The sequence below is a fragment of the Panthera pardus genome, unplaced genomic scaffold, assembly GCF_024362965.1.
Source record: "Panthera pardus isolate Hobbes unplaced genomic scaffold, ASM2436296v1 HiC_scaffold_21, whole genome shotgun sequence".
Lineage (NCBI taxonomy): Eukaryota > Metazoa > Chordata > Mammalia > Carnivora > Felidae > Panthera > Panthera pardus.
The window spans coordinates 42,639,274-42,654,745 of NW_026526777.1; the positions used below are offsets into that span (position 1 = coordinate 42,639,274).

General features: G+C 46.2%; 1 protein-coding gene across 5 annotated transcripts in view; it reads left to right on the top strand.

The window, feature by feature from the left end:
• The window catches only part of LOC109254156 (voltage-dependent R-type calcium channel subunit alpha-1E), a 294,088-nt gene that overhangs the window by 216,055 nt on the left and 62,561 nt on the right, over window positions 1-15,472 (top strand). For all 5 annotated transcript variants that reach the window (XM_019427913.2, XM_053909169.1, XM_019427864.2 and 2 more), the window contains 4 exons: window positions 1,787-1,946; window positions 3,089-3,218; window positions 3,918-3,977; window positions 4,760-4,866. In XM_019427913.2, the coding sequence (XP_019283458.2) occupies window positions 1,787-1,946; window positions 3,089-3,218; window positions 3,918-3,977; window positions 4,760-4,866 (457 nt within the window). The remainder of the gene's footprint in view (window positions 1-1,786; window positions 1,947-3,088; window positions 3,219-3,917; window positions 3,978-4,759; window positions 4,867-15,472) is intronic.

The following is a 15,472-nucleotide window of genomic DNA, read 5'->3' on the forward strand; positions in this document are numbered from 1 at the left end:
TCTTCCTCAGCACTAACATTTTATGAATTTATTACTCTTATTTACTCTTTTCTCCTAGGAGCTTTTACTCAGTTTCTCTGATAGATTCCTCAGGCAATGGATGTTAATCTCCAGACCTCAAAAGGAAACAGCAGAAAGCCCCCATCTACCCCCATCCCTGCCCTAGCCTAACCTCACCCCTATCCTCACTTCAGCCCCACCCCCTTTCCTGCCCTAACCCTGCCTCTATCCCCGTACTAAACCCACCCCCACCCCAACTTCACCCCCACCCCTCACCCCACTTCCATTCCTGCATTAATTCTGGCTGCCGCCTCATGCTCACTGAATTATGACCAGAGGACTCTACCCTTGCTTTTTTTTCCTTCTGATTTTTCCCATATATTTCTATTTTCATAGGACAGTCTCCTCTTCCTGTTTTTCTTTCTTCTCCCTCTCCATTGCTTTACTTTCTGTACACTCAAAATGCCAGTACTGCTTTAAAAAGTGAAGTCTCCCATGTTCACTGCTCCTGAGGTTGGTTGACTTGGGCATGTCTCAGGATGTCAGACTCACAACCTCTTGTGGTGTGTGTTTAATTTTATGCTTTAATAAGTAAATCTTTTGGACCCTCTCTTATGAGAAACATCAAGAAAGTTTGGCCTTCCTCTGCTCCTGTCCTGGGGCTAGTCTATGGCCTTGGTCATAGGTAAGGGCATAATGTCAGAGGGATCTGGGATCATTTACCTTTTGGAAGGACCCAGAAAGCCAGAGCTTCAGAGCTCTGCTGCTTGCACAAGGCTCCAGGGTAGAGTTGGTCACTGTGAGAGAACAGTGGGAGAGTTTGACTGAATCCCTTGCCCACTCAACTTTAGCCTCCCTGCCACTTAACCCACACTGTAAGTTGCATGTGGAAACTGAGGGTAGCGGCCCAAGAGCTCCACTCAGTCTCTGACTCCTTCATCCTCCTAGCCCTGGAAGCCCGTCATGGTCCCATATTTGCATGAATATTGCATTCCCGTTTCAACATTAATCACGACTGGAAAAAGCACAGCCAGGGAGTCAGCTGCAAACAGAGTAATGGTTTCTTAAAATCTTCCATTGCAGTGTGATATCATTGAAAGGATATAGGATTTTGAGTTGGGAACTAGCTGTATGAACTGAAGATAGATAACTTGAATTCCCTGAACTTCACTTTTCCCATCTGTATAATGGACATAATGTATGCCACTCAAGGTGTATTGTTGTGAAAATTCAGTAAGTAAATGTAGACAAAGAATCTAGATTTTTAGATATAACTTTGTAAGCCTTACAACAGAAATAATCGTTCTGTTACCCTGGGAAACATGATTATTACTATTTTTTTAATGTTTACAAGTAATTTTTGAAAGAGTGAGACAGAGTGCAAGTGAGGGAGGGGCAGAGAGAAAGGGAGACCCAGAATCTGAAACAGGCTCCAGGCTCCGAGCTCTCAGCACAGAGCTCGACACAGGGCTTGAACTCATGAACCATAAGATCGTGACCTGAGCTGAAGTCGGACACTCAACCTACTGAGCCACCCAGGTGCCCCACATGATTATTATTTATATGCCCAAAAAGGCTGTCATGTAAAATTAGGGTGAGGGTCAGGCTAGGAGGAGAGTAAGGGCTTCACAGTGTAATCTAACAAACCCAGTGCCTGCAGGGTGCCTGGCTAGATGCATTCCTGTAACCCCTTCCCCTCGTCTCTATCCCATCCCTATGGAAAACAAAAGGTGCTATTCTCACATGCAGTGAGGTTTCTGATGATTTCAACATGTGCCTTTCACAGTCAGCAACAAGACTGATGGAGAAGCCAGTCCTTTGAAGGAGGCAGAGATCAAAGAGGAAGAGGAAGAGGTAGAGAAGAAGCAGCAAAAGAAGGAGAAGCGTGAGACGGGCAAAGCCATGGTTCCCCACAGCTCTATGTTCATCTTCAGCACCACCAACCCGTAAGGCACCTTCCTATCGCTCGCCCTTTGGCACCATGGTAGACGACCAGGGTTAGAGCCAGAGTTGGGGTGATGAGGAGGAGAGACGAGGGTCCGCTCGCCCCCTGATCCTTCTCAGTGAACTGTGGCCAGACATCTGAAACATGCGGGGTGCTCCCTGGTAGAAGTGTGTCATGAGGTTGAATCGCCGCTGAGCTCTGTGCTGCATCTGAAGAATAATTTAAGACTGAGAAGCATGAGCAATGTCATGAGAAAAGGACCCTTTACCTCAAATTGTTCAGTAGGTTGTGTCGAGGGCTGGGGTGGGAGCAAGGAAATCTACTTGGGATGTGTCACCAAATATTTCTGTGGTGGACAGAACTGAGAATATGGAGCCTGGAATAAATAGACCACCCACTGGAGTTTAAGAGGATTGGTCCCACTGCCCTATATGTGGATTTTGAAATGGCATGTTCCTCAAAGCAGAGGTAGGGCCATGAGATGGAGGTGGCAGAGAAGATTCTGGAAGGTTAGACTGAGCTGCCTTTGCCCTGGAAATGAGCAAGATGTACGCATAGACCAGCTTCTGAGGCTAGGAAGACAGAAAGGTTTTCAGTGACCACACGGGCAGTATTCAGACAAGCCTCTGGGAGGGAAGGAACTTGGGCTAAGGTATATCGGGTCACCTGAGTCCAGAATACAATCTATAGAATATGATCACTTTAATCAGAATACCTGGGGCTCATGAAAACCTGTTGTTCCTCTCATCAGGAATCTTAGAATCAAGGTCTATTTTTGCATTTCTGGCTTCTTATGATTTCCTTGCTATGCCCCAGTTTCTGTACAGTGGGGGAGGTGACACTGAGATACAATGGAGGGTCCCATGTAGCTATGCTGAGTGCGTGTAATCTGATGCTGGCTGCTCCCGTGCCTGCAGATAATGTATTTGGCTTGCGTACCGTAGCCTCTAACCGATCTGATTACCTTCTCCCACTGGAGCTTTAAATCAAGGGTGGTGCCTGAGAAATTAAATTGCTCTCCCCATGGCTTCCTCTGGCCAGGGCCTGGCTGTCTGGAAGAGGCTGATGAGCATGAGGGTGGGGAGTAAGAGATGGGGATGGGAGGGAAGCAGAGGCAGCTCAGAAGGCCCTTCCACCCCACAGGATTCGCAGGGCCTGCCACTACATTGTGAACCTGCGCTACTTTGAGATGTGCATTCTCCTGGTGATTGCAGCCAGCAGCATTGCCCTGGCAGCCGAGGACCCTGTCCTGACCAACTCGGAGCGCAACAAAGTGGGTGCACGGGAGCTGTTTGCAACCTCCATAATACCCTGGTACCCACCCCATCCCAGCCCCTCCCCATCCCAGCATTAAAAGTGAATTAAGGCAGGTTCCTGGGGAGTGAAGAAGGGTTAAGAAATGGTCCATTCCAGTCCCTCAGGGCAAAGTAGGGACCATTTCAAGACCAGCCCCTTTTCTCCAGTCCCCACTCCCCAGCCACACTGTGTGCTGTTATATTTCAGCAGTGGGCCTTCTCCCCCGAGCCAGCCAGGTCTTACAGGGTCATGTAGGGTCATGAGGGATGTGCATGAAGTTGGGGAGCTGAAGCTCTACCCCAGGCTGCTGAGACATCTCCCGGAGGTCCTAAGGGTGTATGTTGGGAAGTATGAGGGAGGTCAGGAGGATTGGAACTGACAAGGATTCTATGTCCTGAGGGAGATATTTGTGGGGCCATTCAGACCCAAGAAGTGAAGTTCTGCCCAAGGGGAGGGAAGAGCCAAGGACTGACTGCTAAGTCATGCCGTTCCAGCAGTAACGCCTGGCCCCCCTCCTCCTGTGTCCAACTAGCAGGCCCAATCCCAAGCTTCTGTCCTGAGGTAGAAACGAGTTGGGGTGGGGGTGCAGGACTGCATGCACACGGGCAGTCAGGCATGTGTATAGCCTGGTGGCCACACGTGATGCTCTTCCCCTTCATGGATATGTGTCTTACAGGTCCTGAGGTATTTTGACTATGTTTTCACTGGCGTGTTCACCTTTGAGATGGTTATAAAGGTAAAAGCCCCTAGAGAAAAGCTGGGCTACGGGGTTTAGATGGGTCATGTGTCTGCTCCTTTAGTTTGGTGCCCTTCCCCAGTGCTGCCACCTACCAGCCAATGACAGAACCTCAGTAGGGCCTCCAGCCACGCCTCCTCTGGCCTCAGAATTCTGATGAAGTCTGTTATGATAAGATGTTGTGGTACAGCACGTCTGCGTGGATCTGCTTAGACTGGGGCAGACCTGTGGGTATGGCCCAAGGGGAGCCAGGCCCACTCTCAGGCAGGCAGTGGGAGTGCAGACAGGGGTGGGGATTGTACTCACCTCCCCAGTGTGCTCCCTGGTCTGAGCCTGGGCACGTGCCAAGACAAAGGGTTGGCTAGGGATGGGTCTTCCTGGACACCATGTAGTTCAGCTGCCCTCACTGCCCCCCATTCTGTTTCCCACATCCTAACACCCCACATTTCTATTCTTTTCATAGTCTCCCTTATGTGGGGTTCCCTCTGTGCATATGTGGCGACGCCTGGTGCTCTGAGCCACTAATGGAGGAAGGAATGTGGCAGAGTTCTGTGAGAGCCAAGGAGTCTAGATGAACCCTGGTGGCTATGACAAGGGGCCTCGGGCTTCAGAGTGAGGTGAAGAGAGACTGTGAGACATGTCCTCTTGCTCTTCAGGTCCTTGTGCAGGGTTGATTGTAGAGACAATGGCAGTAGGGGCATTGTCATGGGGAGCCCTGAGCTCAGGGTGCATTGCCGACACCAGTGGGCTCATGCCTGGCTGTTCACATCTTTCTCCTTCAGATGATAGACCAGGGCTTGATCCTGCAGGATGGGTCCTACTTCCGAGACCTATGGAACATCCTGGACTTTGTGGTGGTGGTTGGCGCATTGGTGGCCTTTGCTTTGGCGTAAGTGTAACTCTTTCTTCTTGTTTGATTCCCTTTTGTCTCTTCTTCCTGAGACCTTGATTTTAAGGCCTCTCCAAGGCCAGCCTGAGAAACAGTTCACTCAGAGTGGTGCCAAAGAGAGCTGCCCTTGAAATCTGCTTCCCGCTTGCCCTCTGTGGTACTTCTAGGAGCCTTATATCTTCAGCTCACATGCCCGAAACAGTAGCACTGGTGAAGGAGGAGCCGGGAAAGTCCTTAGGGAGAAGTCAGAGGCCCTGGGGTTCCTTTCTTGGAGATGAGGAAGCATGGGCAGGTGCTCACCCATGTGGGCAGTGCCTCCAGGGGCTCAGGAAGGGACCCAGGGACAGCTTACGTATCTCTCGTTTCTTGATTCTCTCAAACAAAGAATCAGCTTGAAAGAAGAATGTAGAGCGTAGAATAAAGTTAGGGAATCACAGAATCTTGAGCATGAGGAAACTCTCTGCTCATGAGCAGAGATACCCCAGAGAGATTTCAGGGACATCAGAACCATGTTAATACGTTTAACTCCAGAACGTAAGATTTAGGAACTTCCTTGATAACACACTGAGGAAGACAGTCTTAAACTGTTTAGGTAACTAAACCGTGTTCATTACATTTGGGGATTTTTTTCCCCCAAACATTGATCCAGCTGTAGCAGGTTTTCAACCACATTCCGACATTCCTGTGGAATCCGACGAAGGAAGGGGCTCTCATAACCCTCCAGGGTATAGCTGGGAAATACACATGGTGTCAGGGCCTTTTCCCTAAGCTGGTATGTCGAGTACCCTCAGATGAATGACAGCCTTTTGGGCTCTGTCTGTACCTTGTTCCACCACCAGAGCAGCCTCCCCCCTTTCCTAGGTGGTGCAGCAGGCTTCCCTCCAGACTCTTCAACTACAAGAGCTGAATCTTCTAAGCAAGTCTGGCTTCAGTGTGATGAGGCTGAAGAGAAACATTTGGGAGTTGTTGTCAGTGATAGCAACTGAAAGAGGGAAGGGGCAAAATACCTGCATAGGTTTGACCTTCCCAGGTCCAAGAAAGGGGTCATCCATCCCCCTCCCCCCGCTCCCCAAATACCATAAGCTTCCATTTCTGTCTACCCTGGCAGAGAAAGAGGTGGGGTGAGATTTAAGAAGAAACATTCCCCAAGTGGCTGAGGGTAGGGAGCTCTCTGTGGGAGAGATGAAAGGTCTCCAGCTGTCCTAAGAATCTAAGATCTCCCAGAACCTAGAAGTAGGCTATTTGAATTGCTGTCCCAGCCATGAGGGACCCCCCCAAAGGAGAGCCAGGGTGAATGTGGCTTATGACCCTGAGCTGACCTTGCAGATCAGTTTCAGTGTCCCTTGTCCCCCGTGTACACCAGTATATTAACCCCTATTAGAGTCGCATGGAATCACCTGTGTCTCTCACAACAGGAAAGACTCCCGTTAGACATGACTGAGCTATTTCCAAGGAAATTTCACAAAAGCATGGCATTTTCCCAAACATCTCTACCTCATATGAATTCTCACCTCAAGACAAAAATCAAGGCAGCTCTGGCTGTACCAAGGGGACTCCCAGCTCCTCTTCCTCCTTCTTAGAAAGAAGCATTAGAGTCTTTTTCCTAAGGAGGCCTATTTATTTGGTAAGGGATAAATATCACCTTTGAGTTTCTAAAAGGTCAAGTTCCCTTTTCATTTTGTCAATTCATTTGCTTACATTATTCACCATATTGTTCTTCTTTCTTATTTTGATCTCAATAAAGTAGTTTGTGTCTTTTTGAAGAAATGAAAGACAAGGAGAGAAGTATATCAAGGAATCCACCCCATCTTTAGGAATCTCATTGGGGTGACAGGACATAGTGGGAGGAAGGTGTGGGCTGTGGACTTAGGCAGGCCCTGTTTTGAATCCCAGCCCCTCTATTTACCTGCATCATGTGCTAGAGCAACATAGCAAGACAGTAACCCTTTTATCCTCAATTTCTCATCTCTGAAATGGAGTGAAAATAATGTGTATAGAGTGCTTAGCATAGGGCCTGGCACAGTGTAAGTGATCAATAAATGTTAATTTCCTTCCTTATGCTTCCATTCTCTCACCAAGCCTAAACATGGAAGACAAGTATGTGTTGATATATAATGTGTGAAAATAGTTGAAGATGAACACAGAGTGGTTTCCAAGACTTGTTTTACACACACGCGCGCGCACACACACACACACACACACACACACACACACACCACCTTGTGCCTACGTGCCAGGTATATAGGTGCCCATGGGAAAAAGTTGCATCTTAGAGGAAGCCTTTGCATGCCTGCCCCATGTCCACAGTCCAGCTGTCTCTCCTCAGATCCAGAGCGAGGACGATGGGCTGGAGGGTTGTCACCTGTCTTGTTCTCTTTTTGTACCCTTTGAAAACATGGCGGTGGTGGCTTTGGTGCTGGTGGCAGGGAAGCCTTAACAGCCCCGGAACCGAAGCCTGTCTGTTGGTCCTCAGACCAGGTACAGTGCAGGGAACCCCAAGAACCCTCGGGTTCTGGGGTCCACACTTATGTGATGGATTGAGAGTTATGATCCATCACTTGCTTTTAGTGATGTCACTTTCTGAACTTTTTCTTAATTTCCCTGGAAATGTAAATGGTACCTGCTCACCCTTCTCCATCCACTGTCTTTTGTTACCATCCTTCCAAGCTGGCCATGCACATTTCCTCTCCCCTTCCTCCTATTCATGGAACAGGCTCACACCCCTCTTCTCTGGCCTTCGTCACATTTGCTGAGGTCCAGGTAATGCTTTCTCTCGCTCATGTGCCATGCTTCCTAACTCTCTTCTCTCCCTTTCCTCATTAAGGGCACCGGAGAATTCAGCTCTTCCATCACTTTGGTAGGGTTGGCCAGGATCTCCCCTGCCAGCAGAGTGAGGGCCTGGCCTGGGGCAGACAGCGGAAGGAAGCCTGTGTTATACTCTGCCGGGCCATGGCAGGAGGCTCAAGCCAACAGGAAGCCAAATGTGGGGTTTTCTGCACACTTTTCAAGGACCTCCCTCCTTGTGGTTACAACTTCCATTGTTATAACCCATATGTTTGCCTCTGGGAATGTCCACCGTTCAGATGACCTTACTCTAGCCCTGTCTCTCTCTCCTCTTTGCAATTGAACCTTGCCCTGCCGAGGTTTCTACTCAGGCTGTTGCTCAGTCTGAGTAGAACTGATGATGATTGCCATGGTAACACCTTTATGTGATGCCTTAGAAGTCATAGGTGACTTGGCATCCCTTCCAACACTACCAGCCAGGGCCCTCTCAGAACCCAGCCCAAGTCCCAAGAGCAATACCCCTAGCCAAGGGGAGGGAATGGCCTGTAGCTGAATTCTCAAAGAAAGCTGCGTGGTCCCCTGAGCCCTCCTGCAGAGGTCTGCACCTGCCATCATGTATGTTTTCTATAAGCATATATGCTGTTTGTGTAGTGGCTGAAGAGAACTCTCTCTTCTCTATAGCTGCGTACTTCAAGTGAAGGGATTCTTTATAATGTAAACCTGACAAATTCTGTTTGGGAACTTTTATTATTGACTTTTGAGGAGGAGGGGAAGGGGATTTATTTTCTAAGTGTGGGCATACCAGGAGATGAGAAAATAAACGGAAAGATACTCACATGGCCCCTTTCCTATTCTTCCCGGTACACTTTTACATTATAAAGCATTTATAAGAACACTCAGGTCTCCTGCCTTCAGCCAGATACCTGTGTAGGGAAGTGGGCAGAGTTTTGGCAGAGGTTGGATATGTTTCTCCTCATTCCACTGCCCTCACAACACCCCACTTTCTGGGCCATATGGAGACACAGAGTGTTTGCCAACTATAAATGTACTGACTGTGCCTTTTCCTCTGTGAGGTTTCAAGAAAAGTCTGGTGAGTGACTGGATCTATGAAACCTTTCTCTTTGATCTTTTTCTATCTGAAAAAGAGGGATTCTTCTGTTTGATAATTATTTTACACCAAAGGGCCAGAAACTGCTTTTCCCAGTGTCCTCACACCCTGTTGCCATCGTTTCTGCTTCCCAGCCTCCTGGATGGGAAAACAAAGATGGCTCCAGCCTTGGCATTTCTGGGTATCTGCATATCAGGTACATTCGGTCACTTTGGGGTGTCTTGCCGGAGTCAGCTGCCTTGTAGGGAAGTCATGTGGCCAACACGTCAGGGTGAGTTCATGAGCTTTATGGGATCTTGCACAGTCATGGTGATGCCCCCTGGCCCTCAGGTTTCATACCTTAAATGTTGAGTGAAGGGATTTGGACAGGCAGGTGGGCAGGGACAGGGTCATAGGAAGAAAGGTGAGGGACATATGTATGTGTGATCTTGCACTCCAACCCAAGCTCCTCACCTTCCTCATTCTCATTGTTCTACAACATGTTACTTGACTAGCTCAAGTCAGGTCACCAGGTGAGCTATCCTAGATTGGATTGTAAACAGTAAACTCACAGCTGATAACAGTTTGTCAACACAAACAATTAAAAAAAATAGCAATTTTGCTCCTATCTCCTCCCCCCATCTGGGGCCTGTGCATCAGTCAGAATCATGCAGGCTCTATGGCAGCTGAGGCCAAAGCTTCCCCTTGCTGTTTGCCATCTTAGCAGGGCACAAGGTAAGGTCAGGGCTCCCTGGCACACAGGGGACCTGGATCATAGCCACACTTGGCCTTTAATTATTCCATGCTTAGCCAGGAAGGAAAAACATGAGTCAATCTGCCTCTCGATGCCAGAAGGAACCAGAATTCCCACATTAGCTTTTATTGCATTCTTTTCATTGAAGTGTGTTGCTTTTCTGACATTTGACACTCTGCCCTAGTCTTTAAGATGAATAAGGCCTTCTGAATGCAGCCACAGTGGCAGAGCCAGTTCTGAATTCATTCAGTGAAATATGCAGATACAATTTTAGGTTCGGGAGGGTCCTCGGGAGCCACAGAATATGGTACCCCAGTTCTACTTTTGTATTTATAAAGGTGTGGATGCATGCTCTGAAAAAGGAGTGGCTATTCAGAACTGAGATACTAGTGTGCACTTACACTCAGCACAGTAATAGTCGTACAGACATTTTACCCTATACCTGGCTCCTTCCTCCTCTTCCTCACTGTGCGCCTGTGTCTGAGGCAGTCCCCTCAAACCTCAAGCTTTGCTGTGCAACTTCTTTCTTGACAACCCCTATTTTTCTAGAACTGAGAGGGGTGTCTCCCAAAGGAAGCTGTGCCTACACATTCATCTTGTGGGGGAAGAAAAGGAGTGGACACAGTCCTGCTTCATGCAGAGAAGACCCATTTACCATTGAGCCAGACAGGTCATCCAGTCCCACTGTTCTGTGGAAGAAAATGAAGGATTAAAATTAAATTTAGCCATCAGGTAGCCAATTAACTGTGGATTTAGGATGCTGGCTGAGCTGGAGTTGGAAATTTCCAGCAGCGAGCAGAGAGAAGGATGTTGTTTCTCGAGACTCCAGCCTTAAGAGTCACCTCGAGAGTGACTTACCATGACTTTCTGCCCAGACAGGAACACTAAAGGTGATGAATGGCCGTGAAGTCTTGGGGTGCCTACTGCTGGATTGTATCTGAGCTGCCTTGAAAAACAGGTTTTGGGGGTGCCTGTGTGGCTCAGTCAGTTGAGTGTCCAACTCTTCATTTTGGCTCAGGTCATGATCTCATTGTTGATGAGATTGAGCCCTGCATTGGCCTCTGTGCTATCAGCATAGAGCCTGCTTGGGATTCTCTCTCCCTCTCTTGTTGACCCTTGCCCACTTGTTCATTCTCACTCTCTCACTCTCTGTCTCTGTCTCTCTCTCAAAATAAATAAACATGTAAGAAGACATAGAAAATGGGTTTTGGCATGAATTAGGGGTGACAGAGTAGGAGCCACATGAAGGGGATACCTGAAAGAGATAAGTTCTCAGTCTACCTGCTCTTGGCATTAAGCCCCAGCATGCATGTTTTTTTTGTTTTGTTTTGGGTTTTTTTTTGACGAACACTGAAAAATGCGTTGTCTGTTATATACACCACTGGTGCTGCTGGGGAATGTGCATTTGGAGACCTTTATCATATGTAGGCAATGGGTGTGAATGCCCAAGCAATTCTCTTTATTAACAAGCACAAATTTGGGAGATGGTTGATTATAAATGGACCTCAGCCTGTGGCCACATAACCAAGCAAAATGAGACGGTCCAGTCAGGGAACACAGCCCCATTCACATAGTAGCCAACAATTTGGCTAACCAGCCTCAGATGCAAGAAACACCCTGCACGTGAGGCAAGCCTACACAGATGGAGGAACAGCGCAGTCCTGCAGGGTGAGTAGAAATCCACCACAGTGCCCTCCGGATTTAAAAGTAAGTTTTAGAATAGCCCAGAGCAGATGTCATGATGGGACTAGGGAAGGATCCGCTCAGATCGTGTGACCTGCAAGCCATCTGCTTAATCCACACTCACAGAGCCACAGCATAGGGGAGTGTATTGGCTGGACTTTTCCAGCACCAAGGCCTTCTTGGGAAGATCAGCACATGAGGGATCTAGGGTATGTACAGAATGTGAACACTAAGAAGCAAAATCACCATTCCCCAGACCAAATAACAAAACTGCTAGGAGACAGTAAGGGGCTTTGCTGTCTCCTGCTCCTCAGTGCTTAGACCTTCCAGTTACAGCATGGTGCAGCATTTGCAAAGGAGAAAGTTTTCAGGAGCAATGCTGAATGTGTACGGGGAGCTCACTGAGATGCATTTGCAAGAAGGAAAGTACTATGCACTAACCACTTAGCATAGAGTTAGTGCCCTGGTCACAGAGCAAAGAAAGTTGGCAGAGTCACAAAGGATTTAGGGCTCATGGGAGACCCCAAGCAATGCTGAGGTATGGGTGAGGAAGAAGAATACACAAATAGATGACCTAGTCTTACCTTACAGGTTCTAGACTTTTCTCTGGAGACTAGAATTGCCAACGCAAAGAGGTAAACTATCATTTCCATGGGTCTTTACAATTTTTAAAGTGCTTTCTCACTAGTTGATTTATCACTCGAAAGTTTTATAGTTGAGAAGCAGATTGCTGGAGACTTTAACTACTTTGACTCATTGGATTAGTTGCAAAACCAGTTTTAAACAACTGGTGCTTTTTATTTCAAGTTTAGGGGCTTTCTCTGTCACATTAAACTTCCTTCTACCTCTGTTGTTGTAGTTATTTCTAAGCCATTAACCCCTGTAAACTCAACTTGGGGGCCTGGCGTGGATCTCTCCTCAGCCTACAGGTCCATCTGTCTCTGCTTAGAGACAGACAAGACATATGGACCAGATTAAGAAGGGCGTCCCTGACCCTGTCCATCTTGCTATTCCATCTGTACCTTTTTCTTTCCATGAACCTTTGCAGACCCTAAACTGATTAAGGTTAACAGAGGATAGATAGGTCAATATTTGAGCTCAGGAACTGCTTTCTTTTGCTGTTCCTTCTTTGGTTAAAACCCCCTGTGATTCCCATCTGAAAAAGCACTGTAACATCACAAATAAGGACGTAGATTTCAGAGCCTGACTTAGTTCTGAATCCCAGCATGACGAATTATTCGCTGCCTTAACTGTCTCTATTTCCTCATCCATAGCGGGAATTAAAAATAACTGTGTTTTGGTCTTGTGAGAGACAAGATAAAATATATTCAGTGTCTGATATAGTGCCAAATACTTAGCAAGTGCATATTAAATTTTAGTTATTATTGCCTACCAAATAATAGTCCCAGACACTTTAGCAAGGCTCAAGACTCCTCACAGTGTGACCTCCTCTCCCCGCCTTACACACCAGCAAGCCTGGAGGCTCCTTCTCATGCAAGAGATTCCCTCAAATCCCTGTGCTGTTCTCTCTGGGACTCATGGGGGAGGGCAGAAGGCTATTCCACTTAAGGAGGAAGAGCTCTTCAGACCCCGACTCTGCCCCCCATGGAAAGAGTGGTTCCTTGCAGAAATCACTTTGAGAACATGTCCTTTGAGAAAGGGTTGGAAGGGAGGGCGCTGGAAACTGAAGAGTGAAATTACAGTGAATGATGGGTAATTATACATGAAAGATCTGGGGGGCAACTGGACAATTGAGCTGGAAAAGTCTCATCTTTTACTGATGAGATGTAAGAGAAATGTGACTTTTTTTTTTCCTGGAGAGCAGCCAGCAACTTACCAAATAAGTAGGAAAGGCGTGGGGAAAACAGGTGGCCCAAATGAGTCCCAATTAAGGTGGGACCAGTACATCCTACCATGTGAAATTATCCTCAAATTTTAACATTAGAGTTAATTTTTAGACCTGATAAATTTCAGTAATTAGCTAGGCAGTATAAAAAAAAATTCTGATTATACATGGAGTAGCAAAGACTAACAAAGTGTTATCAAATGATTATATTTACATGATTTGTAAAAAAGCACATGAATTATTTCAAAAATAATGTGCCTCAGTTTAAAGTGCTTTAAGAGTTTGTCCCCTGGTTTGATAAAACATTTTCCTTACAATCTTGTTAGCTTTGATAATGGCTTAAATAACTTGTATGCATGACTTTGGTAAAGGTACTTTAGCCTAGTGTATGTGTAAATTATGATATGTTTTAATTAATGTTAAAATTAATATTGGTGCTAAGTTGTTGAGACCTTTCTGGATTCTGTGGCTTTGTTATCCAGTATTCTTTTCATTTCAAATGGCAGTTTTCAAATCAGTGCTGAACATATGTTAACAAAACTGAGAAGCGAGTGTGCTTTTCTTCAACCGCTCAAAATCTGAGCCTGAGTGGCTCCTCCTGTTTGAACAATGTGGAGAGCAATGACTAATCTTTATTTTGCTTTGGGCCTCTGTCTTATTACTATCCCTGGCTCAACTCTGTGGGAGTCAGGAGGGGACAAATCTCTCTCCCAACCCCTGCTGTATATTGGCGGCTACAATCAGTTGTTGAGATCAGAGTGTGCTGTTAAGGAACCCCATTGTCCAAAACAAGAGACACACACATCATACGAGCAATGGGTCAGAGATGCTCTTTGTTCCGTAGCAGAATATTTTACTAGGATCCTGGAGCAAAATTAATTATAGAGAACAAATTCTGTCCTTTATCCAGGTGTGTGGGAAGAGCAAGAAATTTGGGGCCTTCCTTCATAAAATGGGCATCTGTGAGTATGAACCTCTGAGAACCCGTTCAGATGCTACTGGACATAAAGGTCTCAGAGTTGAGGACCTGGGCTAAGCAACAGGTAAAAGCCTGGAGTGTGTGACCCTAAATCACCTGCCCATCCATTGATCCTACTCTGTTATCTCATTTTAGGGATATGGAAGAGTCTCCCTAAGCTTTTCCTTAAGATGAATGTAGCCTAGGGAAAGGAAGGTGACCTATGTAGTTGTTTTGGTGAAATTTTCAATCAAGTGATTACATTTTTCCATGGCACGTAGCTTAAAATTATACTTTTGTTTGCTTGTTTACTTGAGGTCTGTTCTCCCTACTAGACTTGGTAACTTTCAAGAAGCTAGGGACCTCAATTGTTTTATTTATGGTGGTAAACCCACACCTAGAAGAGTACCTGACATATGCTAAGGACTCCATCAGTGCTGTTATATGAGTGGATACAGGTGTGTTGGACCAATCCACCGTGAGTCCAGGCTCGTGTATGAGAAGACACTGTTATAGCTCAGGGGAAGATATTATCTTTGCCTTCTGAACACTCAGAGGGCATCACATGAGCAATGTAAGATTTATAAAACCTTGGGTTTAATTCCCAAATAAACATTAGTGTGTCAATTATATTGAAAATTAATGTAATTTTCAATATGACATCATTTACTAAGTAAAATAATGATTAGAAGTCTTTGCTCGTGACATATAGTGATGTAACCCAGGTTTGTGATACATTAAAAAAAATTAAGAAAGGAGAAAAAGTGCCGTTTAGAGCAACCAGCAACTAAGAACTGCAGCCTGAATTCTAGACAGTTCTACATGGCTGCAGACAGGTTCACCAGTGGCACTGTGGCTCACTTATTTAGTGATCTTATGCAAGGCACATCTTCCTGGGGATGCAGTTTCCTTTGCAATTAAGTGTATTTCAGGGGCCTTTTCCAGGTCTAGAATTTGGTGAGCTGTTTGACAGAGCTTGGAACCAAAACCTGCTGCAGAGGTTTACTGGTTCAGAGCAAGAGCTCCAACCATCATATAGTCTTGGGGATAGTCATTCCTATGTCCTAAAGTTATTAGAAAGTCTAAATAAAGAGTCACACTAAAAGTTCTTAGCATAGAGTCTAGCCAAGAATTAATATTCAGAAAGTTGGCTCTCATTATTTCTATCTTAAGTATTACATATTTATGCTCTCACCCTTTTTGTTATTGGAAAGCCTCAAAATAGAGCTGGGATGATTTTTCTTCAAGCTGCACAGCAAAAACTCATGATAGACAGTCGGTCATTTAATTTATCAAAGCCATCCTCTGTGTGACATCAGGACCTTGAAGACTATGCTTTCCCCTATATTTTGAAGTGGTTTTAGGGTGTTGCTCATCTGTGCTTTTGAGGAGGTCATGCTATCCCTGACAGAGTGACTGTGTACCCCACTGCAAATGAACTCCTTCATAAGCATAGATACACCACTATGGCATGATATGCCTTTCCCAATAGAG